This window comes from Lepisosteus platostomus, chromosome 17, assembly GCF_059453375.1.
Source record: "Lepisosteus platostomus isolate fLepPlt1 chromosome 17, fLepPlt1.hap1, whole genome shotgun sequence".
Lineage (NCBI taxonomy): Eukaryota > Metazoa > Chordata > Actinopteri > Semionotiformes > Lepisosteidae > Lepisosteus > Lepisosteus platostomus.
The window spans coordinates 10,666,583-10,692,201 of record NC_142627.1 but is presented as its reverse complement, the minus strand read 5'-3'; the positions used below and the strand labels follow the sequence as shown (position 1 = coordinate 10,692,201).

The following is a 25,619-nucleotide window of genomic DNA, read 5'->3' as shown; positions in this document are numbered from 1 at the left end:
ACACAACTTGATTAAAAAGAAATCTGCTTTATTTTCAGTTCAAGGTCTTAATATGAACACTAGTACAAAAGCATGTTGTGAGACGAACAGAGTTCTACAGGTGCAAAGGATGATCAGTAATGAACACCTTAGAAAACCGCATCAAATATCAATAAACTTCTGTCCCTTCTTGGGTTTGAATTTCTTTTTAAGTCCTTTGTTTTTCTTCCTTTCATTTCCCGGTTTGGCCATCTCTCCCGTGAAGGAAGGTCCCGGGAGGGCTTTGGTCGGTCTGCCCCTGAGAGGGGTGGAGTTGTCACCCCAGGGTGCTGGGGCCCGTTTGCCCCCGAATCCAGGTTTTCTCCTCGGGGCTCCCACAGCTCCGCGGGGGCCCGTCCCGGCACCTCCCCTGGGGCTCCTGGCGGGGGCGGCTGGTTTCTCTTTCTGCTTCCTGACCGAACGCTTCACTCTGATCCTTCTGCCCATCAGCTCCGAGTTGTCGAGCTTCAGTGCGAGCTGCACAGCATCCGCACTCTGTAGAAACCAAATTCCAAGTAAAGGGTATATAGTGGTTTTCCACACGTGTCCTTCATTATACCACATATGTGCATTTTAATCACAGCTGAAAATCTTACAAATCACCCTCCAAAAAACACTACTTCATGCACACAATTCTATTTAACAGGCAGTGTAGATTAGTGGCTTCTCTTGGCTTGAAACCGAATGTTATGAGTTTTGGGTTGGTCTGAAAAAGGAAGAGCTGCGCCAGAAGTGTCAAAACCCCATTGCAGAAAAAAAGGTATGTTGGACCCCTTTTGATTTTAACTGTTCTTAATAAGAGCTTATAATACATACAGTTTATAATATCGCAGAGAAATACTGTAAATTAAACTATTGTTAATGAACTCTTAACTGTCTCCCATTAACCACCCACTATCATTTTCATTCTCCGCACTCTTAAGAGACAGCATTGCTCACTGATGCCTCCAATGCAGTTCTGCTTTTGCTATAGTTCCCCACATGTGAGTCCTCACCTCAAACAGCACATAGCCAAAGCCTTTGCCCATGGCAGTCTCTCTGTCCCTCACCAGGCGCACAGCCTCGATCGAGCCACACTCTTCAAACAGCTCCCTGAACGGCAGCTCATTTATATCTGCAAACGTCAACACAGATGAATTAGTTGGGTTTAACCACAAGGGGCAGTTCAGCCCACATGAATGTTGGGTTTAGAAGGAACTTAAAAAAAAATAAGTGCACACTTACCATATGGTAGATTACCTACAAAAATAGACCTTTTGTTGTCGTACTGAAATGAGAAAAAAAGCACATTAAGGTTCTAAAAATCAGTATTATCAGTATAATAAATAAAAAAAAAACACAGTTTGAGTTGAATGTTGTGCTTCATGTTTGTAACAATCATCAATTTACAAATGAATACAACAAGATTAGCTGCTTATTTGGAGCACCAGAAAAATGTTGAGGGTAATAAGACTGAAAGGCAGTCAGGCCACCACTGGTGCACAGTAATAATGAGATACCTAAAGCCCTTCAGACCTTGCATGAAAAACCTAGACTGTTCACACTGTCTGATTTTGCTATGTACCAAAGGCCTTTAACACTACATAGCTGAATAACAACACAGACTTCCCATCCTGTGTTCATTCAGCACTGATGCACTTCTTGAAAGACAAAAGAACGAAAAGCCTGCAGTGACAGCAGCACTTACTGAGGCACTCTTGGATGCCCGGTCCACTCGGATATAGTATCCTTTCTCAATCTCCATGCCGTTCCTGCCGAAAATGAAAAAAAAGTGATGATGCAGAACCAAGGCCACTGCTTTCACTGTATGCAGTACCAGGACATTTGGCACCAGCCTGGATGCAGAGAAGTAGCTAAGACATGCCCACTGCGTTTAGACCACAGGTGCACAAAAAACATTCCTGTTAGGCTATATCATGATGATTTTACAGGTCTCTCTAATCCAACAACTAAAGGAAGGCTAGGAAAGATTAACTGCATCCAATTACATTATTATACAATAATTACAATTATACTCTCAGTGTGGGAGAAAAAGCAAAGAGCACTGTAAGCTGACAAGGACTGGATTTTAGCCTCTTCTGTATTGAATGCAAGGCCAATGGTGAGGACATACAAATATGAGTCACTGTTCCAAAAAAAACTACAGTGCAGCTAACACGCACAAACATGAATAATATTTTAATAAATCACTGACACTAAATTCTAGATGTCGAGTAATGAATTACACAAAATCTGTAGCTAAAGACAACTGACCTACATCTCAGATACTGAAAAGAAAGCATTACCTCTGTAAAGCATTCACTGCCCCCTCTTCAGCTTTGAAGACAACATAGGCGTTGATACTGTTTCGTTTGGGGTGAACCTTGCGTCTGAAAACAGACAAACCCTTTAGTAAGTGGCAGGCGGCCACAGGACAGACTTTACCTTATTCTGGTGCGCTTTTTAAAACCACTTGTTCTTTATCCCCATCCTTGTGAAGGACTGAAACACTATTTGTGTATTTCAGAGTCAGAAAGAATCAGAATTGACGAGAACTGATTTCAAACCACAATAGACGTAAATGTACACAGTAACTCGTAAGAACCTCCAATTTGTGTCACAAAACAGACTTTTCCACGTATGCGCAGCGCCATCTTCTGCAATTCAGAATGGGGCAACAAATCTTCCAGTGCCGTGTCGTGGCCCTTTTACATTGTAAAGAAGCAGGCTCATGAACACGTTTCTTTAAATCCATTAGAAATATTGCTCTCGGTTTCAAGGCAGTTTCGCCGACAAATACTTATTAACTGCACGCAGATCACATCTCTGCGATGAAATGTCTGCTGCACAATCTGTACTTATCGGCTCATAAGTCGCATTACACGAGTCATTACAGTGACAGGAAAGGGCCACATCACATCGCACCATCACAAGACCAGGGGTTTGCGACAACACGGCAACAAAGTTCACGATTTAGTGCTTGATTTGAAATGTGTACAATTCAGTGTCAATGAATTTATTTTGTTACCAAGATTTCATAACCGGTTTGTGAAAGTGGGACTGCAGTTCCCCTTTAACTCTTCCTGAGCTGTTCTTCCCCTGCTTGGAGCATTACGTTTTCTAGGCCACACACTGTCTCCCTACTGTCTATAACAAACCTGATAACATAGTCTTTTAGCTTCCTGTACCTGAGAATTTTGAGTTTCACCACATGGGGTACTTGTTTTCTAAACATTCCAAAAATCATTATAGTGCCGTAAACAGCACAAACCTGCCTATAATGTCTACAACATATTTAAAGTATTACAACTATAATAAAATATGCACATACTTCAGCTGTGCACAATCTGCACATGCACCGTAAATTCAGGCTGGTAAATTCAAGGCACTTACTGTATGGCTGCTGCTTTCCTTGAAAGAGACTTATCTTCGCGTGCCTGTAAAATAACGAAAACGTAAAGAAGTGTTAACTCCACAAAAAAGAACTAATAAAATATCCTTGACCGACACAGCTTCAGGAGTATTATGTAGAAATAAAAAATCCAAAACAGTTTTACAGTCCATGAACTTTAACCAAAACAGACGTGATCACGAAGATTGAAAACTGGGGTACCTACCACAGAACGAAACCGCACAGACTCAATGGACCCATACTCCTTAAACACAGCTTTCATCATCTGTGTGTCAAACAGAAATACGTGACTGAGTCAGCCCCATGTCAGTTGGTACCTTCCACACACAAATATCAGGTTAGTGGTACAAAAATAATCTCAAGGGGTCAAACTGTGTGCTTCAATGGAAAACAGTCCAGACTGTTTGTGGTAGCCATCATTCATAGAAGTCACTGCCCTGGAGGCACAATGGTGAAAGAAATGCATATTTCTTATTACTGCCAGGACCTGTTGAGACTCAGTTACCTTTGTACAGGGATTTATGGCCACTGTGGGGGAACTCCTGGGCCTTTTATCTACAATGCCACTCAAGAACCTAAGTGCTTTCCTGCTGCAGCTATGGAAGAGTCAGGCTCCTACCTTCTTGGTGACGGTCACAGGCAGGTTTCCTACAAACACCGTCCTCTTGTTCTTCATCCTCTCCTCCGCCTTGTTAACCACCTTACTCTGCCAGAGTCGCCCCTCTGCCTGCTCCGTCCCCCTGGATGCGGCGGAAGCTCGGAGTTTCTGTTTAGAGGGAGCAGGCGCTTTCTTTTGACCTTCTTCTTCGTCTGCGTTTTTCAAAGCACATTCCCTGAGGGAGGGAGAAATAAAAAACCTGGTCACTTCCCTACCCGGGCAGCCTGGGGAGAGCCAAAAAAGCCAAGACCTCCGCTCACCTGTCTTCTGTTTTTTTCTCTGCAGCCGTTTTCACCCTTTCCAGCCTCTGCTTCTTCCTTGCAGGAGGGGAAACATTTCGTTCTGTATTTGCATTGCTGCCTTGAGCCGTCTGCTGTGTCCTCTTGAGGTCGGGCTGCACAAACACACAACTTTTACAACTCTTGCCACAGAAGTGACTGCTCAGAAACACAACCCGACAAATCCAAGCTCCAACACCGGAGCTTTGAATCATCCCTTTTAAAACATGACCAGGGACTGCACACAGATTATTAAACCCTTGTTTAGGTTTAAACATTATGTCTTTCAACTTTCAGAGTAATTAGCCTTTACTTGTAGAATATCAAATCAGTTCCGTAGACTGGGAAGAGAAAGCTATATTGAATTTTGAACGACGGTCTCATCACTGATCGATTTACCTTAGGCGCAGGCACGCAGACAAGACCCGCAGGACCCGCCTTGGTGTTGAACAGAGAAGCCAGAGTACTGGACTCTGCTATGGTATTACTGGGAAATAAACTTCCTGACACTTGTCCCACGACATAATTATCCAGCTGCTTAGATGACTCCGGCACCTCTGTCTCCTCACTTAAAAATGCAAAGACACTCAGTCACACATCATCCATTTACCACAAATCCACCATCGATTTGTGAAATGTTAATGAGCTCAACGCGTTTTCAAATGAAATTCAAAGACAATTTAAAAAGACGGCAAAATCCCTTTATAAAGATAATTCGGTTAGTTAGTTTAATACAAATTCTCAGACATTAAGCTTAATGCAAATACTTTAAATATTCCGCTTTATGTAAAACCTCACCTCCGTCTTCCACGTTTCTTCTTCATGCTTTGAAAAATAACTCTCCTCAAAGTAACAGTATGGTTCTCTTTAGGTACTGTATATCTTAACGTAAATCCGGACACTACGAAATGAGGAACACGAGTCCCAAGAAACGCTTGAAGTTAATTATAAATTATCTGACAAATGTACAGTAAATGGGAAAATAATACATTCCCAGATTTTGGTAAAATAGCACCACTCGCAATCTTTTCAAAACACGCTTCCCTTCTGTCCGTTTTGTTTTTCTTCCCTGAAAGCAACCAAGACACCGGACAATTAGTTCCTAGGAGGGGAAAAAGTGATGGAAACCGATTTGAACAAGCGCCTAAAGCGAATAGTTCCAAAATATTGATGTTGATTTCATTTAATTCCCAATAAAATAAAATGTAATTATTTTAACCTTAATTTTCAGTAGAAAAAAATACCACTGAAGAGGAACCTTTAAGATGTGTTATATCGTTTAAACCATCTACAAATTAAAGTTGACATCTCTAGCCACGTTTATTTTGTGACGAATACGAGACTATGGAGACTTACAGGACTATATCGTTACTGATTTTCATCCTCAATTTTCTGCGTTTCATCTTCATTTTTCGCTTTCCCTTACTCTTGCAAACAAAACCAATATTGATATTTGTTTTGAGGAAAAAGATGGTATGTTAAGTTTCAGCCCCATCGAAAACAATATTAAAATTTCGTTTGTAATAAATTTAATTATTATAATGGCACGTTATTGTATACATAAAATGAAGTGGTCTGGGAAGTACACTGTGTTTGAGCATTTTAAAATGGAAGAAAGGGGGGTATTTGCAGACTATTTCGAAGTGCAAAAATATGAAAGCAGTGCGGACATTATTTCTATTAAATTTTTTTGATATTTTTTTATAACTTGAATTTATGTAGTAATATGTACCCGACGATATTTTTGTCTTGAATTTGTATATGTACTCTTGTTTGTATTGTAATTTTTGTTCTTTTGTTAAGCATAAATAATAATAAAAAATACTCTTGCAAACAAATTCGGTTCCAGTAGAGCACCGATTTTCTAATGGTCTGCTGCTAATTACAATCGAGGATTAGAATCAATGTTAAAAATAGTTAACAGACTACCGGTTAAGAGTGATGCTATGTATGATAAACGTGTCTCTGCTGGATTAGATGTTCCACATGGTTAGGGACGGATTGCATGTAAAAACATTGCCTTTGATATTGCAATATCCCCTTTGCACCTTACCTCTCGTCTTTAAGCAGCACACCCAGTGTCCTTAGTCTAATCCTCTGTCCTTATGTGCGTTTGTTCATAGAAGCCACTGATTTTTTTTTAAATAATGTTTCTTTATTAGCCCTGTACAATTTCTGAAAGCAACCAAGACACCGGACAATTAGTTCCTAGGAGGGGAAAAAGTGATGGAAACCGATTTGAACAAGCGCCTAAAGCGAATAGTTCCAAAATATTGATGTTGATTTCATTTAATTCCCAATAAAATAAAATGTAATTATTTTAACCTTAATTTTCAGTAGAAAAAAATACCACTGAAGAGGAACCTTTAAGATGTGTTATATCGTTTAAACCATCTACAAATTAAAGTTGACATCTCTAGCCACGTTTATTTTGTGACGAATACGAGACTATGGAGACTTACAGGACTATATCGTTACTGATTTTCATCCTCAATTTTCTGCGTTTCATCTTCATTTTTCGCTTTCCCTTACTCTTGCAAACAAAACCAATATTGATATTTGTTTTGAGGAAAAAGATGGTATGTTAAGTTTCAGCCCCATCGAAAACAATATTAAAATTTCGTTTGTAATAAATTTAATTATTATAATGGCACGTTATTGTATACATAAAATGAAGTGGTCTGGGAAGTACACTGTGTTTGAGCATTTTAAAATGGAAGAAAGGGGGGTATTTGCAGACTATTTCGAAGTGCAAAAATATGAAAGCAGTGCGGACATTATTTCTATTAAATTTTTTTGATATTTTTTTATAACTTGAATTTATGTAGTAATATGTACCCGACGATATTTTTGTCTTGAATTTGTATATGTACTCTTGTTTGTATTGTAATTTTTGTTCTTTTGTTAAGCATAAATAATAATAAAAAATACTCTTGCAAACAAATTCGGTTCCAGTAGAGCACCGATTTTCTAATGGTCTGCTGCTAATTACAATCGAGGATTAGAATCAATGTTAAAAATAGTTAACAGACTACCGGTTAAGAGTGATGCTATGTATGATAAACGTGTCTCTGCTGGATTAGATGTTCCACATGGTTAGGGACGGATTGCATGTAAAAACATTGCCTTTGATATTGCAATATCCCCTTTGCACCTTACCTCTCGTCTTTAAGCAGCACACCCAGTGTCCTTAGTCTAATCCTCTGTCCTTATGTGCGTTTGTTCATAGAAGCCACTGATTTTTTTTTAAATAATGTTTCTTTATTAGCCCTGTACAATTTCTTGCATTAGGAATTCATCTTTTCGCATACCCCAGCTTTTCTCCAAGGAGACAGAGACACAGAGACAGGGAGAGAAGCTTGGGGTCAGAGCGCAGGGTCAGCCATTGTACGGCACCCCTGGAGCAGTTGGGGTTAAGGGCCTTGCTCAGGGGCCCAACGGAGGGATTACTCCAGAGTTGGATTACTCTGCCGTCTGCGGGATTTGAACCGGCAACCTTCCAGTCACAGGCGCAGATCCTTAGCCACTGATACTACAGGTCCTCTTCACCAAATACACGTTGTATATAATCACACACGACTGATCTTACCTGCAGTCAGGTAGTGGCTGGTGCTGTACAGTCCCAGTCAGGGTACCTGAGGCCCATGAGAAAGCGGAGGCCAGAACCCCACACCAGTTAGCACCCCAGAGAGTGTAGTTACGGACCACACATCCCTGGGCAATACCCTGCAAGCCACGGCTGCCCACGCTACTGACTCCAGTCAGGCTGTGACTACACTGAAGCTGCATGTATATGCAACAGTAGTTTGCATAATAATCATTATTCAATATTATTCATTTTTTTAATTGAAGCGAGAATTATTTGGTAATTAGTGTTCACAAGATGTCTCTTACTAAAATGAGCATGTTGTTTGAACAGAAGTAGCTATGCCCTATATTGTGTTACTAAATACTGAAGGCACACAAAGAATGTCACAAACTATGGCATTTATTTCAAACAGAGGCTTCTTTTGCTTACATTTGTACAATAAATTACACAATGTCCATCCTCTGAAGAACCTAATAAATACTTTAGAGCTTTCGTATAAGCTTTGTCCCCTTCTCTTTGTCCCAAAACAGTTATTTTTTTTTAAAGATCCATAAAACTTTACAGTTCATGTACAAGTTGGAAAATACTTTCAAAACTGCCTTCAAACAAAACGCTTCTCAGAAGAGCACAAGGTACGGAAATCTCAAGACTTACCTAGAAAAAAAAAGTATGAAGAGAAAATAAAATAAATGAAACGCTCCCATACCTCAAAAAAAACAAAACAAAAAAAAGACATGCTTTTCCCCTCTGAGGATGCACACAGAGCTACAATTAAAACAGTCTGTACAGAAAAAAAGTCATTGTATTAACAGTGCAAGATATTAAATAGCTCGACTTGAAACACACTTCTCAATATACAAATGTATTACAAAGGCATACAATTACATACAAGTGCCAAACAGAACAGACCTTCAGGATATCATACAACATTAAGTCTTTACAAAGGAGACAGACTGGAGAGCTTTTCAGAATTTATACATGTATCTTTTTGTTATGGTAATAAACTCAGGTTTGTAACCTTTTTGCCTTGTAGGGGTTTCTAGAGCATTGTAGGGCATTAATGGTGTGTCAAGGACAAGCAGAATAACATCAGAACTAGTTTTTAAAAAGTACTTGAATTCACTTGATAAGGGTCAGTTGAAGAGCTTCACTGAATATGGGCAAGAGAAAGGGTTCAATTTCGAAGTCACCTTGATCTGCAATAGAGTTTTAGTGCCAGCAGATGGCACTTCAAGTTTGAACGGATGGAAATTGCACTTCTGCAGACAAACATTAGAACACCTTCAAACCTTTAAAGGTGAAATTCCTTAATTGTTTTGTACTCGCGCGTTGAACTAAAATTTGATTACACGCGGTCTTCCTTGCGTTTTACTTTCTGCAACTCAATTTTCTGAAACATTACACCTTTACTGAAAATCCAGCACTGTTCAGCATGACACCCTGCTGAAACCATAGTTTAATGTCTTTTCTATAAGTCATGTATATCCGGCTTGGCCATACAGACAGGCCACTCAGCACAGGAAGCTGTACAGTCTTCCAGGTGTTATGGATTTTGCAGGTTTAACTTTCCTCAATTACAGGGATACGGTATAAATTTTCTTTAGAAATTGCATAGCTAAAAAATAGGCAAAGCAAGACCTGGAAAAAGCCCATGCGAGTACAAATTGGAAAATTAAATAATGGATGAAGAGTTCTGCTATTGCACTTCCATTTACTGCCATGTATAATTTCTCTTTTGAAGAAACTCCAAACTAACAGCCAGCTACTGGACCATTAAAATTGAAAGCATAAGATATTAAGAGCCTCCCTTGTAAAAGGAAAAAAAAAACCCTTAAGTGCTTGGGGATTCCCCATTTCAGTCTTCAACAATTTATTTATATAATTAGAATCCTCAATTGTTTAATTGTATTCCCACACAATCTGGAATGAGCGACCGAGTCTTGATATGTGGCCGCACAGCGACCCCAGTAACCACGCAGCGAGGATGAAGAAATGCGGACAGGTGGTGCAGTGGCCTGGAGTGAGTGGAGCCCATCGCTCTAGAATCTATGCTGTGACATACAGGAGACTCTCTGTTCACTGAACGGGAGAAGCCTCAGGAGGTTACTAGTTCACTGGGAGCTGAGAGCACCCTGGTCAGCAGATGCCTGTCTTACCCCCCTGCTGAGACCATATCAAGTCCCCACATGGGCAATCGTCTAGAGATCTTACTGAGGGTCAAATGTGCAATACCTGGATTACACAGAGTTCAAAATATTCCACATCCTCTTGCATCTCCCATTTTATGTAAACATAAAGCTGATTTAAAGAGCAACATTACTGATCATGGTACCACTTCTCAAAGACAGGCCCAAGTGTAAGAAACGTCTGATGTTTCACTGAAAGTGCTCAAGTAAAGGCACATTTTCCCTCAACTAATTAAAATGTTGTCACATCATGCATCTAAGGCAGGGGTTTCTAACTCTGGTCCTGGAGAGCCCCAATCCAGCAGGTGTCATTGTTTTCCATTAAATCACCGGTTTCTTAAACTATTTAAAGAATTATGTGATCAAATAAGAAGGTGATGTTCACTAGTAACTCAAAGGTAGTGAAGATTTTGAGACCATAATCCTGACCACCCTCAGCTGTCAAGAGCCAGAATATTCATTTCATAATTTACATGTGTTCCCAAAATTTAGAAATAGATGATCTGTTAAACCAAATTGGACACCCACAACCCTTGTCCTGGAGAGCCCCAAAAGATCAGGTTTTATAGGCCATAAGAAAATAGATTTCTAGAAAAACGGGGGCAAATTTAACTGCGATTAACTGCAGGTGGTTTGTCAAATCATTTAAGAGTTATCTGAAACAGTTAACTCAGTCCTAAGCACCAGGCCTTTTTGGAGCACATTAAGTGATCAATACCCTTGAGGGTGGAGCTACAAGACATCCTGAACTGTGGCTCTCCAGGACCGGGGCTGGAGACCTCTGACAAGGGGAGTCTGCTTCTCTGCCATGCAACACACAGGGCTCTGGTCCTATATAAACTATCTATAAATATCTGCATCAGACAAACAGCAACTGAGCATGGTAACACATGTTGAAGCCATAGAAAGGAAGGGAAGGGTCTCAAAACAAACCACTTCAGTTTCATCACCCTAACTTATGACGAGGACCTAAAGCGAATAACTGAAACCTGGACTGAAATTTGGCATTTTATGCCTGATTTCGGTCAAATGCAGACTGGGTGATAATCCTGTAATTTACAAAAAAAAACCTTCAGAAGCCAACAGGGACAGTCTTTAAATCTACATTGGGCACATTTGTTGCAAATCCTCAATTTAGTAGGCCAACAAACCTGAAGTCACTTCTTGAATTAAAGAGACTTTGGTGCAAAATCTTTGATTGGGGGGGAAAAAAGAAAATCTGGTTCTTTCTGCTTTGCATGACCAATTGCAAGATGTGCTGTATTTCCTGTTGCTTGAACTCATACCATTTTTCCTTCATGGTGTATCCCCTTTGGAGTCTGACCGTCCTTACAGAAACCCTGCAAGACCCTGTGTAAATTGGAAACGCAGACGTAGCGTCATTGTAGGCAGTAAAGGAAAGAGCCTCTTTTTCACCACAGTGGAAGGCCATTCAGGTCATTATAACATGTATTTCTCACCCCAACCCCAACACACACACACAAACAGACAGACAAGTTGAAAACAATTATTGCTTGAAGGAAAAAAAACTAAACAAAACAAGAAAACAAGTCTGTTGTATTTCTCCCCCCACCCCATTCGTAAAAGTGCACTTAAGTGCAGAGTTAGCTTGCCAAGAAAACAGTTGTCAATAGAAAATAGTGCTCTTCGTTTTTTTTGTTATTCGTTTTCTGCTGTTGCTGCTTGTGCCTCAGTCAGTATTTTTTTTCCCTCTTCCGGAAAAGCCTCCGGCCACGGGGGAGCTGGCGCGGAGCAGCGTGCCGCGGGGCCCGGCGGCCGGCTGTCACCTGCACTCCACCGACACCCCCGAGCCCTGAGAGGCGCCGGGCACCGGCGGCTCGGCCAGAGTCAACATCACCGCCGCCGTCAGGGAGCTGGAGGACGGAGACGAGGACGAGGAAGAGGAGGAGGCTGCCGCGGCACCTACGGAACACAAAGACAAATATCCGTCAGCTCGACGAGCAACAGGGTTCAGAAACCTCTAAAACCTCACAGCAAAAAAAACTAACATCCTCCTCATGCTACACAGGAAAGTTTTTAACTTTGCCAGTGCTTTTGAAAAGCAGCCTCACAGCCCTCAGAGCAGTAGAAATCCCTTTATTTGTATAACGATGCTTTTGAAAATTACAAGCAGAAAACAAGGGGGTTGGTTCTGCAAAACCTGCATCAGTGATGTCCTGATGTGCACAGTGCTTTATTTTACAGCTGTGCCGTAACCTGATTTTATTTCAACTGTCTAGAGGTAAGGACTGGGGTCGAAAGGACTGTGCTGGATTAATGCTGCAAGCCCTCCTCTTCACGAAGAGCCAAAAGAAAAAACTGCCGACAACTTACTTTCCCTTTCCTTCTTCTTCAAACGTTTTCTTCTCCTGTCGATAGAGGCAACCTCCGACTTCAGAGAGAGGTAATGGTTCCGGATGTCCTGCAGTTTCTCCTGCAGGAACGCAATGCGTTCCAGACTGCTCATCTTCTCCAGCTCCGCTGTGGGGAGGAAGAGCCGTTACTCCACACAGCCCGGGAGGACCTGCCATCTCCGCCTGCTGACCAAGGCAGGACCAACACCGAACTTTAAGAAGCAGGATTGCCGTTTCACAATTGATGAAATCGCTGGAAGCCATGACCCCCTTTCATTAGCATTTATAATCTTTCATTTAAGTAATTGAACCAAAGAAAACCCATAAACCACAGCTAAAGCAGAAGACTGCTGAACCCCATCATGCCAGAGTGAATCAGGTGGCATGCATGCCCCTTTTCCCAGTGGGTGTGCTTTTAAAATACAGTAATTGGAGTACTTCCACCATGGTACACTCTTTAACAAAATTAAGCAAATGAAAAAAAAACAGGAACATCTTTTGGCCAGTCACTGGCCTTTGAAGAATGAAAACTTTTTTTTTTGTAAGTCATATGGATGCCAAACAGGTATGGGGTCCGTAGCCCTGTGAGAGACGCAAACAAACAACTGGCGATTTCAAAATCTGATGACTTTGTAAAAAAAAAACTGGCGATTCTAATGAAAAAGGCCTCTAGCACACCACAGCTACGGGATGGACACGCCATCTCCTCCGGATCTACACAGTTAAAGGCAGAGGAGGGCCATCCCTCCCGAAAACCAAAGCAGATCAGCTCAATACACAATCACGCCCCGGTGCTCACATTCGGCATTCAACAGTATGGAAGTCACTTACACATCTGAAAACTCCATTTGTACACCCTGGGAGAGCGACTGGGATGCTCCTTGTGCTCCGGGTCGGTCTGCCTGTGGCACTTCCCCGGCGCTGGCATCCTGCTGGGACACTTGGCGGGGACGGCAGGCTTGAGACCAGAAGGGGCCTTGGCAGTCAGGGATTTGGCAGTGATCTCACTGGTGGACTGGTCCTCACTGTCACTGCTGTGCGCTACACCTGGAGGCAGAGACATGGAGGAGCGAGTGAGGAAGAGGTCAGTGATGTGCACCTTCACACTCAATCCCCTGCGTGTGCTCAGTATTACTGTGGCTTGCCGAGATCTCCAACGGCAGACAGACATGTAGTAGCAGCCCCATGTCTATTGCCAAGTGCAATAAAACTTTCTTTTGATGCAAGCATGCACACCCTGTGTCTTAGTTAATTCACTAGAATCCTTAGTTAACCTTTGCAAGGATGAACAAGTGTTTAAAGATGTCAGAAGGGATATCGTTGCCAAGTGTCAAGGATCAAAAGTTTCTCTTCCATTTTATTTGAAAACTCTAGCAGTTAAATAAGATTGTGGAGTACTCAGTGTAATGCATTAGCAGTTTTTTCAAAAAGATGTGTTGGCAAGGCAGCACAAAGACGCATTCATTAAATTTTGAACTACAAAGAAACAAGCATTAACAATATGCAAAGTAACATTTTTTGGAGTAGAAAGACTTAAAGATTTAAACACTGTTTCCAAATCAGGATAATAAAGGAAGTATGTATTGTGAGCCAATAATCTGCTTGTAAAAGCATGATCAGGAGCGATGTTCTTAATGAAATGGCTCATTTTAATGCAGAGCTACTAATTACTTTGTAGAAGCTGCTTAAATTATGTGCTCTTAGCTAAGCTTCTATACTCTTAACAAGAATCAACCGCTCCCCAGAGATCATGCACTGGGCAAAGGGCACGCAGTTTATTCTCAAGAAAGAGATTTCTTTAATTACCTGCTTTTCGACTCTTTTTGTGATGAACGCCTGAATTCTTGTGGCTTCTTTTGTGTTTCTTTGTCGTGCCACCTGCTTGAGCCTCCTTGGGGCGTTTTTGACTTGTTGTTGCTGCACGACAACGTGAAGACCGTGAGGAGGCAGCCATAAAGGCCGGACAGAAAACATGCACCCGTTCCACGTTCTCCGTCGCCAGAAACGTATAGGAAATACTCATGGGAGTGCACGGCGATTCCTTAATGTCTTTGCATCGGAGCATCCATGTAAATAAGCATTTCATTGCGCTTGTGGATACGATAAATAAACTGAACAGGTAATATCTGGAAAGTAATCACTGCTAGCTCATCACTTATACTAATGCGCAGATTTCAGAACACTGCTGCTGAAATGTTACAGACGATGCACTCTCAAGCTTTATGGCTTACACATGGCAGATAATCACTTGATCCAACGCACACAGCTAAATGTCATTTCCCCAGCCCCGCTCTCTTTACCTTTTTCCCTGTGGTCGCTTTCCAGATGGCTGCTGCCGCTGTGGCTGGAGTTGCTGCTGCTGTGGGAAGAGAGGCAGCCGTCAAAGGCCGCGGGGGACCCCTGCTCCTCCGGGGGCAGCTCCTGCAGCTCCCCGCCCAGGCTCTCCACCTCCACGGTGCTGCTGTCCGTCTCGCTGCGGCCCCCCACGCTCTCCTCCCGTACAGGGCCGCGCGGCGCCAACGGGGAGCCGTGAGGGGCGAGGGCCGAGGCCAGGGGGGGAGGGGGCGGCGGGGAGGCCGCTGTCCGTGTCCGACCGGGGGGCTCCACCGCGCTCACCCCCAGAGAGGGGGACTCGGGCGTCGTCGGGGGGGTGTTGAGGACGGAGTTGCTGCCGCTGCTGGGGAACTCCCGGGTCTTGCCGGCTCGCTCCTCCGCCTTCCCCTCGCAGGGCTCCGGCTCCTCGGCGGCCGGCTCCGGCCTGGGCTCCTCGGGGGCCGGAACAGGGGGAGGGGAGTTGGCCGCCTCCGTGTCGGAGTCCGAGAAAAGCTCCTTCAGCGTCTTCTTGGGCCACTGGGCCTGAATGCTCGACCAGACGTCTTTCTGGCCTTTGCTGGCCCGGCTGCTGGGAAGCCTTTCCTCCGAGCTGCCCGTCAGCTTGGGCCTTTTCTCCGGCACCTCCCAGAACGGCGCCGGCCGGCCGCTCTTCCGCTTCTCGTCCAGCCCGTTGTAGTTCTTGGACGGCGTCCCTTTGGGTTTCACGCGCTCCTGCTCGCGGTCCCGCTCCGCCGGGTGCGGCTCGTCGTCTTCATCGTCGGAACTGCTGCTGCTGGACGAGGGGCTGCCCCCCTCGCCTGGGCCTCGGTCCTCCTGCCTCTTGGGGGAGCTGGTCTGGAGCCAATCCGCTGGTCTGCTGTTTCGCAGCTTGCCCTTCAGCTGGGGCTTCGGCGACCTCTCCGTCAGACCCTCGGCTCTTCTTTTTGGGCCGTCCTCTCCCTCCGAGTCCAGCCCCCCACGGTATTTAGGGGTGTCGTCCACCGCGCAGTCCTTGCTCCCTGGAAGGCGGCCCGGCTCCTCGTCTTTTTCCGCCGACGTCCTGCAACTGTCCCGGCGGGGCTCGGCCTCCCATCGCTCCACTCCCAGGGCGCTGTCCCGGGAGCTGCTCTTCGGGGGGCTCCCGTTTCCCAGCCTCTCCTCCTCCTCTTCCTCCTCCACGTCCTCGTCTTCGTCCTCGTCGTCCTCCTCCTCGTCTTCTCGCTCGCTCTCCTCCGCTGAGCTTTCAGACGCTGGGGTAAGAAAAAAAAAAAGAAGGTGAGTGTCGAAAAACATCTCGATGGGAAAGTCCACAGGTACAGGCTCGCAAAGCGTTTCCACAATGAGGTTTTCAATGGTGCTGGCACTAGCAGTCAAGCCAGCGGATGTCCAGTGCATTTAAAAACAAAACAGGAGGTTCTTCTTTATAGAAAACATTGTAGGAGTGTGGAACAAGCTACCCAGCCACACTGTCGAAGATGATGTCATGGTTTCCTCCAAGAAGCAGCTGGATCATCCTCAGATCAATTAGCTGCTAACTACCAAATGGGCCCAAATGTTCTCTTCTTTTTTGTGAACCATTCTTAGGTTCGGAAAAACCTTTTTTACTGGCCTGACATGATAAGTTCTACACCACAAAATTGGAAATTAAACTGTTTTCCAATCCATATTACGAGAACTCTAAATATAATGAAGTTTGAATTTTGCGTCATCACCTTGGAGCCCATTCAGAATAGATGTAATTTCGATGGGCTTGACTGGCGACTGGTCAGCCCCTTTGGGGTCGCTGCTCTCCTGCTTTGAGAAGCTGTCGGACGGCGTGCTGTTCACGGAGGACTTGGAGGATCGGCGGACGCGGCCATATTTCACTGGAGACAGGTCTTCTCTGTCCGGCCTCTCGGTCTTGTCTTTCTCTCGTTCCATTTTGTTCTTTGAAATGACACACAAGGGGCGGGGGGGGGGGGGGAATGGCAACATATTTAGGGCAATCAGACCCCAAAATTCAGCAAGATCGGGGAAACATCCAGTGTGACATAAGAAGCAACTAAAATAAGTGGACCAAGGTATTTTCTCCTAGGGGATGACCTCCTATCGGATGCAAGTTCTAAAGTCAGCAAAGGCAAAACACTGAATGGAGCTGGATGTAAAGATCATCATCTGACAAACAGGTATCAAGTAAAACAGACGGCTTGGAAAGCAGACTTTCACCAATTTATCACACTATCTGGGAACACCTTCACAGCACCAGAGTCTATCAGACAAGACTGTTGGTTTTTACATTAGGAACAATGGAGCTGCAACCATTCGACAGTGGCAGGAAAAGTATATTTTAGCTTTATGGAAAGAAACCTTAACCAGTGCGCACCATTAAACAGTCAAAGCTCTTGCATACACAGGTTTCCCGAGGCTTGATATCTATGGAGGAATCCCTCCTTTCAGAAACGGTTTCCTTAGCTTCATTTTGGCGTAGGTCATGGTTAAACGACGGAAGGGTCTTCAACCCTGGTGCTTTCAAGCACCGACTGACCTCGTCCGTAAGATAGCACGGCAACACACCTACCTTTATTTTTTTACGGTGCTTTATTTTCGGCACGTTCTTATCCGCCGGCCGCACAATCTTGTCCGCCTTTATCCACTCGTCGTACCTGAGAGCAACCAAGAGCGCGAGACAAATAGACACTGGTTTACATCGGGCCAGCCGAGCTCTAAAACAGAACATGAAGCCCGAACACTCTCACACAGCCTGCATCTCGGCGCAACAGGTGCAACCTGTACAGCAAAATAAAAATGATTACAAAACAGCTTGGGAGGGAGGGGAGGACGAGTGCAACAGCACACTAGAAGGGGCAGGAAATTGTCAGGAAAACTAGCAGGACAAAGATTTCTTTGGTAAAATGATCAAAGAACATGAAAAACGTTCAGCTAATGCAAAATTCAGGACTGGGAACAGGTTTCGGTCCTGCTCTCAGGACTTCTTTACCCTAAGGATTACGTGGGTCTGGAAATAAAATGCCCAATAATGTTGTTGAAACAGATTGCTGGGGACCCTAGAGAATCAGCTGGACAAGATCCTTGGATCAATAAACTAACAATCTAAAGAGCAAACTGAATGGCCTCTCATTTGTCACCTTTTTCTGCTGTGTACTTAGTGTAGCCACTAGGTGGCAAGAGCAGCAGAAATACAATTTAGAGCCTCACTGCTGAGACTAAAAGGAACTTTTCCCCCAGCACAAAGCAAGCATGGGATTGCCCAGGTCAAGGTAATCCAGACTCGGAGAAGGGCAGGCTTATGCCTTACCTGACGTTCCAGCCACAGTAGTGCACCAGGTACAGCACCTCGCCCCCATCCAGGTCGGACTCCTTCACTGTGGCCTCGTACATCTTCTGATTGCGGCCTCGGCCATACCTCACCTGCACCTTCATCCCAGGAGGGTAGCACTCAAACTCCTCCCCTTCCCTCTCCTTACTGCTCTCGTCACTGAAAGAGAGTAGCATTCCCTCACCCTCCGACACACCAGCGACCAGCCTAGGCGAAACCAGAGCCCCCTGATACTGCTTCTCTGAGACAGTTTTGGTCATTAGGAAGGTCACATACACCTGTACTCCCCCCTTCTGCTCCAGCATTTGAGGTAAAATGCTGTTCTCCTCTTCATTAAAAAATTCTCCTCTGGAGGAGGCTTGTGGGGGGCTGTTCAATTTTGTTCTACATTAAAAATCCTAAACAGTGGAAAAAGGTCTTGCAGGAAAACACTCAGCCCACCCTAGCCAGTTTTCTCTCAGGACATTTCTAAATGTTGAGGCTCTTGAAAGCTTCTACAAATTCATGCAGTCAAACATGGGGTAAAAAAAAAGCACCTCCACAGCCACATCACAGATCAGGCTTCTGGGGGGTGGGAGGCAAGTTTCAGGCGGTAACCTGCTGCTCAGCGTTTAACTGCTGCTGTACAAATGAAGGTAGTTACCAACTGCATTTAATAAAAGCGTCTATCCCCCAGCACAGAAACACTGACCTGCTCTGGGGAGGGCGTTTAAAACAAAGCAAGCTCCTCTCGGGTTCAAAGGGCTGCAGTAAAGCTAACCGTTAAAGAACACAGCCCCGATTCGTAGAAGGGACTAAAGACTAGAGCCATGACTCTTCGAAGCTGTGCAAGAGGTTTTCTTGATGCTCATACGACTGCCCACGCAGACCTCCGGTTGACTGCGTCTGAATACACAGAGTGTGTAGGAGCCCGATGAAAAACACGCTCTGAAGCGCATCAGGAGCTGGCTGCAGCACACTCCAATCCTCCTTATAATGAGAGGATACACTAACTGGATATCACGGCCTAGCCGATTCCCACATGAAAACACTCAACACCAGAACCGCGCTGCGCAGACACCCCCCCACCCCCCACCCCCGTCTCAGCCGAGATGCTGCAGCACTTGGCTGGGCTCCACAATGTCAAACACTTGCCACCTGCGTCCTTCGATAACAGAAGTCAAACTGGGACTGCAACAGCAGCGCACCGCTCTGGCACGAGGCACTTCCGGGGATCAGCGCGATTGAGGCCCCCATCCGCAGCGCACAGCACGGTGTGAATTCAGTTCACCTGCTGAGGCTGAAATGTCTACCGACTCCATCTGCACGACAGAGCTCACGCGCGGGTTGCTTCAGCCATTGAAAACAGTTCTGTCAATCCTAAACGGGGGCTAAAACAAAGTGCTTAATTCACTGCTCCCCTTCAGGAGAAAGCAGGGAGGCCCTGAGCCAAGCTGGACAGAGTCTGTGGGAAAGGCAGTGCTACCATGTACAATAAGCAGATAAAAGGAAGCAACACAGTCGCCTGTTTGACTACTTGGCACCACTGACTGAGCACACGAGGACTCAGACATCTGTCAAACAGGAAGGATCTACTCACACAACCTCAGATGAGTGGATTCCCCACATGATTTTCACTCTGAACTAGGTAAATCACTCCAACATGGAAAGGTTTACCTTATCAATACCCAATTAAACTTGCAAAAGTGAAATACCGAAGCTGAAAAAGCATTTACTGCAGCTGACTCAACAAGACAGCTTCTAGCCCAGCTAAAAGATAAAAGTTATATTGGGGAAACTAGTGACTTATTTCTCAGAACAGTCCCACTATAACCACAGCATCCTACTGCATCATGGCAACAGATCAACACTTAAATGGGCTATACAAGTCCAGAAAACATTAATACATTTAAATGAATACATAACGTAGACATAATAAATTGCATATGCAAACAACCCAGATTGTATGCATTTCTGGAGACTTGCAAAGTAATTAGACTGTCCAAAACGACCCTAAAAGCATTAAATTGTACACAAAGATTTTGTAAAAATCATCAAGTGTACAAGTATTGCATTAGCAAACTACTTCACAGGACAGAGCTGATTCCCCTAGCTGGGGTCTCTGTGACTGACATCACAACCTACCCTGACTTGTCCTTATCTTCCAGCTCCTCATAGGGCTCATTTTTCACGTTCTCCGTCTGTGGGGGCTCGACCACCTCCCCCTCTTCCTCATCCTCCTCCTCCTCCTCCTGTTTCTCTTCTTCTGCTTCGGTCTTCAGGGCTCCAGTTTCTAGATCTGTGCTGCCCAGCAGGCCCTGGTCTGACATCTTGTCCACCTGTGGATGGAAAGGGACACTGCTGTCACCTCACCTGCAGTCAGAAGGTGATTGTCACAGCCACACCCCGCAAGTGCCTGAGTAGCTTCATCCTACAGGACTATTTTATCTTGAATGCACAGATTCTCGACACACAGAATGTAGAGAACATGTCAACTGTAACTAAGGCAGCCTTTTAAGTCTGTAACAGAGGAGACGACGAAGACTTAATCCATCAAAACCCACCACAGCATCAATAAAGTCTACCTAGCAAACCAAACATTGAAAATCATTCCACTTGTCGTCTGGCTTGCACGTGAGGAAGGCGTGGGACCGAAGGAAGTTACCCTGCTCACGGCTGGGTGCGCGTCTCCATCGCACTGCTCGCACTCCGCTCGAAGCTCTTCCTCCTCCTCCTCCTCCTCCTCGTCCTCCAGCGGCTCGGCCTGGGTCCCTGCGATGGGGGCCGCGGGGTGTGTGACGGGGCTGCCTGCCTTGCCCCCGGGTTCGAGGCACGGTTTCTCCGCCTGTTTCTGGGGCAGGGCCATTTGGAACGCAATGCCAGTCGACTTGCAGTACTCCTCAAACCCGTAAAGGTATCTGGAACCAAGAGACCAATTGAGTTTATTTGTTCTTTTTATATAAAGCTGTAGGTTACTGCAAACCGCGAGAACATCAGCCTCCGAGCTCGCGTCATAAAATCTGTTCACCTGTGCCATGAACTATGATATGAGAAACGTCTCAAAAATCAAATGTCCATTAAGCCTCTCTCTGAGCCTTTAAGGTTTAACATAGTCAAGTTTAGACTCATTGGTTAGTGGTCTTCAGTAGTATGTTTACAACTGGCTAATTAATTCAGACCATGGGTTTTTGTTTTAGTCTCCCATATTAAATCAATAACTTTATTTTTACCACACTTGCAAGAAGTGGAAAAACAAAGGCACGCTTCACAATAGTCACCAGCACTGGAGAAGCCCAACCTGAGCACTGCAGATGCGGAGGACTCGGAAGGTGACGAGGTCTAGGGGCTGCGCTAGGGCGCTTGGGCTTGCCTGCACGCCCACGAGGAACAGTTGGCGCCTGCGCTGCAAGGCACCCAGCCGGCAGGCGCACAAAACGTGTGAGCAAGACCCAGGGGAAAGGGAGCTCCTCACGCTGCTAATGGCTACCCTCTCTCAGGGCACCAGGAGCTCCTGCACCACTGCGAGCCGCAAGCAGAGGACTGGTGGCTAACAGAATCCAACCAACATGGGCCTGAAGAGCCGCGACGATTTGCTTGTTGCCCCTCGTCTGTACAGGCTTTTTGTCTGCTTTTCCAGCAATTATTTATGACGACAAGCACTATGACAAAACTCATCTGCATTGCTGGATCTACATTACTACTCACACTGATGTGTTTATTTTCTCTCCTTACACTGCTTGTCTGACTTGCTTTTTTAAAATTGTATGCCATTCAACTTGTTGTTGTTGCTGTTCTGCGTTTATGTTTTGGCGATTCCTTAATGTCTTTGTATCAGCGCATACATGCAAATAAGCATTTCATTAATCCTGTGCTTATGACAAATGAACTGAACTGAACTCGACAGAGCCCTGGGGGCGAGGAAAGGCACAATGAACTGCAACAGACACACTATCTAAAAGGGAAGCCCCAGGTGGCACGTACTTCCTGTAGGCACATTTGACGTTGTATCCAGCTGCAGAGTTGAGCACCGGGATACCCAGATCCTGGTAGACCTGCTTCCAGACGGAGCCGCTGTCAATCTGTGTAGGAGAAACAAAGAACCGCTTTTAGACTCGCAGACCCGGAAGTCTTGACTGCTGTGCAAATCAGCCTGAACACTGCAGTATATCTACACCACACTTCCAAATATTCTATCATTCTTCCTTAGAAATAACAGGTTTCATGGGCATTACTGTGAGTATTTAGGGTCAAGCTTTCTGAGACTGAACAAACAGTACTTCTGTATCTTATGACCTATTTTTGGTCAAGCACAAAAACCAAAATAACTCACGTTATCAAACCCTCCCAGTCGGTGCACCAATCTGTAAAGTTTGAAGAGGTTGAGATTTCTGTAGCCCAGAACTGGTCTCTTGTTAATTGGAGTACCTGCAGGAAAAAAAAAAATCCTAGTTGCCAGTTGTTCTTACCCATTTCTAACAACTTCACCTTAATATGTCTACATCAGCCTCACCCCCAACTTACTTTCTTCAGTAAAACCCCCTGACTGCTATTAAATTCCGTCCGGGAGCCACACGTTACTTTAAGTTCACGATTACCACAAAAAAAGGATAAAGTAGTGACCCGACCCTCAGTTTCCAAACCTGGCACGTTTCTCCTCAAAATCACTTCAATTGTTCAAAACTACAACCACACTATTCCCCCAAGGGCTGCAGGCTGCGTTTATGCATTTGTTTGCCACTGTCCCAGTAAGAGTTTCACCTCTGTCCTCCATGAACTTGTACAGCTGCTGTAGGAAGCTGTCCCTCTCTTCAGGAAAGGGCTCCACTTCCTCCTAGAGAGAGAAAAAAATCATTCAGCGTTAAACGTCACTGGCTTTCCTATCAACAGTGTGGACTCTCACACGCAAAATTTAAAACCCAGTGAACAAAAGCAATAATAGTGAGTCACTACTCAGTCAACCCCTCGTGAGCCACAAAGATGAAGCAGAGACTGTGCTGCATTACAGTGCATTTTATGTCTGCAGCATTGCAAAGCCCAAGCAAGGCGATCACTTTACAGTGATGAGCATGACATTTAAAAGCGAGTCATTTCCCAACACGTGGCCAAGTAAATGCGCTGGGAAGGGATGAGGTCATACTTGACATGAACAGGAGGGAACAGTGTTTGCTGACTGCCTGAGGTTTGCTGAGGTTAAACCAGGGTGCCGCAGGTACTGCCAGCGACCTCCGAGAGACCCCATTACAACACAACACACAACAAATCTGAAGAAATCTGGCAACAGCCCCCGAAGGAGAATATAACAAGAGGGCAGTCTTGAAAGTACCAGTCCCAATTCGCAACTGTGAAACTGTTTAGGCCACAAAGATAAAAATACACAATCTAGCCCCTGTGGCTAAAAGGATTTTGAGTAGTGAAAATCATTAATTGCAGCAGCTTGCTAACTGGTTTACCTAATTAAAAAATAAATAAAAGGCCTCTGCAGTCAGAGCAAGTGTGTGATATATCGTTTTCCCTAGCGAAAGCAATATGGCCAGATCCTACATTACACACAGCAGCCATTACAAAAGGGAAGGTAAATAACACTTTAGCACCAGATTTGATTATGCCAGAGAAAGGATTTTGCCTGCTCATTAGCTAATGTCTCAAGAGCGCTACAGTTCACAAATTACTCTCTGCTCATTTAGTCTAAATTAAACAATCTAGTTAATCGAAAGCAAACACCTTTTAAAGCAATTTTAATGTTAATGTGCAGCAAGGGAAACAAAAGCATGTCCAACTTGATTTTCAACACCAAGAAATATATTATTCTCTCAAAAGGAGCTGGTCACCAAGTTTGCAGTTTAAGAGTTAAAGCGGTATTGCAATTATGGGGGAATTTTCCAAATTTTTCCCCCAAGCAATTAGGCAATTCTATTTTACATACATTCACATGAGAAAAAAAACCCTACAAGAAGCCTTGAGAGAAAAGCAGCAGAAAGGAGGGACAAAGCATTTGCCTTTTCCACCAAGAGTCCAAACTACAGTCCCGGGAGAGATCCGCATAACAACTTGCCTCCTCTTCCTCGCTGCTCCCATCATCCTCTTGCTCCTCCTCCTCCTCCTCCTCCTGCTCCTCACCACTGGAGCTCTCCTCCTTCAGCTCCGTCCTCCAGCTAGCCGGGACCACCCCGCGGCGCAGGAACTCGAGCGCCCCGTCCAGCGCTGAGAAACAGAGGCCACAGGTCTCTCGTGAGCGTCACAGGAGCATTGGAAGACCAGAAGGCTACGGCACCAGGAGCCGACCAATCACACAGACAGGGGCTCTTGACACAGAGCAGCTGGGAATCTGGCCTATCTCAGTGCTAGGACCAGCACTAGGATTACAATTATTTTTATCAATTGTAAAATTACATGTAACATAACACAGTCCTTAGCTGATACAGACTGTCAGATCAAGTCTATTCAGACGTGTCGCGATAAAAGAGGAGTAACCAGAGCTGTGGTTTCAAATCCCAGCACCGGACACTGCTGCTATACCCTCCAGCAAAGCGCTTTGCTTAAAAGGCTCTAGTTAACATCCTGCTGTATGAACACATTTCCAGCACGTCATTGTATACGAGAACCTCAACTGATTACCCTGGCAGAACACAGAAAAAACAACAGAATATAGCCCACTGTTCTCACTTAAACATCTGGTTATGCAGACAAGCAGAGGCAAAATCTTGGTGGCTTGCAACTCTATATCTTAGCCTCTAAACTGAAGGTGTTTTTTTTTTGTAAACAGAAAAAACAACTCCCTCAGGCCAGCTCTGCGTTTCTTTAAAAGGATTCCAACTGAAGTAAAACAATTTTGGCGCCAAGCTGTGATGAAACAAACCCACACCATGCAGCAACGCAAAGAAACAGGACAGTCAGAGATTATCAACGCTCCACAAATGTCCTTCTTTTAAAAAAGTTTCCTCATTGCTGTTTTGCCTGAGAGGGCAGACGTTTCTTGTAGCTATAACAGAGCTTTAAATGGCCTGATAAAATACTTCTCCACTACAAAAAAAGTGACAAATCTTACATTTGTATTCCTGATCGCCATTTTTTTTCTTCCAGTTCTACAGTTTTATTACTCATTTTATTGTTCAAAATACATTCCCAATGTAAGAAAAGTCCAAAGCGACTGTGCTGCAACACATTTACAAATTGGTCCAACTCCAGAGAAACCATGGGCCAAAACGGCTCCTCCTTTTCCCCATACAAAACCTGCAAGCATTTTCCATTACAGCTTTTGAAGAAGATGGGAGGCATGTGTTTCTACCATGTCATCATCTGTGGCTCCTTATGGTGGCGAAACAGTGCAGTTAGAACGAGAAATTAAAAGGGAAACAACTTGAAAATGCAGCGCTAATGGCTAAAGGGATTCCTGGAAACAACACAATGGCAATAAACATTCAGAATCTTAGCAGGGGGTCATAAAACATGAAACGAAGTAACGGAAGTTTTTTTTCACCCCCAATGGATCCCCACGATTTCTTAGGCGTGCATTTGGCGTCACTAAAACAGGGAAATT

The 25,619-nt window shown here is 44.6% G+C and overlaps 2 protein-coding genes across 2 annotated transcripts in view; both read right to left on the bottom strand.

Annotated features, from left to right (window-relative positions):
- Positions 1 to 11: 11 nt before the first annotated feature.
- Positions 12 to 5,425, bottom strand: rbm34 (RNA binding motif protein 34). Its single transcript, XM_088610016.1, has 11 exons — positions 5,144 to 5,425; positions 4,745 to 4,913; positions 4,328 to 4,461; positions 4,029 to 4,242; positions 3,615 to 3,674; positions 3,391 to 3,434; positions 2,304 to 2,387; positions 1,706 to 1,769; positions 1,243 to 1,285; positions 1,014 to 1,132; positions 12 to 513 (listed from the first exon to the last, which is right to left on the bottom strand). Exons 1-11 carry the CDS (start codon positions 5,167 to 5,169, stop codon positions 142 to 144), a joined length of 1,329 nt encoding a protein of 442 aa, XP_088466142.1. The 5' UTR covers positions 5,170 to 5,425; the 3' UTR covers positions 12 to 141.
- A 2,890-nt stretch (positions 5,426 to 8,315) lies between these two features.
- arid4b (AT-rich interaction domain 4B) overlaps positions 8,316 to 25,619 on the bottom strand; it is a 52,041-nt gene continuing 34,737 nt past the window's right edge. The window contains exons 11-24 of the mRNA XM_088610178.1: positions 24,135 to 24,283; positions 22,841 to 22,913; positions 22,413 to 22,507; positions 22,064 to 22,161; positions 20,748 to 21,000; positions 20,228 to 20,421; positions 18,083 to 18,262; positions 17,345 to 17,429; positions 16,500 to 16,713; positions 14,775 to 16,037; positions 14,281 to 14,391; positions 13,306 to 13,521; positions 12,455 to 12,601; positions 8,316 to 12,043 (exon numbers count right to left, since the gene is read on the bottom strand). Of these exons, the coding sequence (XP_088466304.1) occupies positions 11,904 to 12,043; positions 12,455 to 12,601; positions 13,306 to 13,521; positions 14,281 to 14,391; positions 14,775 to 16,037; positions 16,500 to 16,713; positions 17,345 to 17,429; positions 18,083 to 18,262; positions 20,228 to 20,421; positions 20,748 to 21,000; positions 22,064 to 22,161; positions 22,413 to 22,507; positions 22,841 to 22,913; positions 24,135 to 24,283 (3,218 nt within the window). The 3' untranslated portion in view covers positions 8,316 to 11,903. The remainder of the gene's footprint in view (positions 12,044 to 12,454; positions 12,602 to 13,305; positions 13,522 to 14,280; positions 14,392 to 14,774; positions 16,038 to 16,499; positions 16,714 to 17,344; positions 17,430 to 18,082; positions 18,263 to 20,227; positions 20,422 to 20,747; positions 21,001 to 22,063; positions 22,162 to 22,412; positions 22,508 to 22,840; positions 22,914 to 24,134; positions 24,284 to 25,619) is intronic.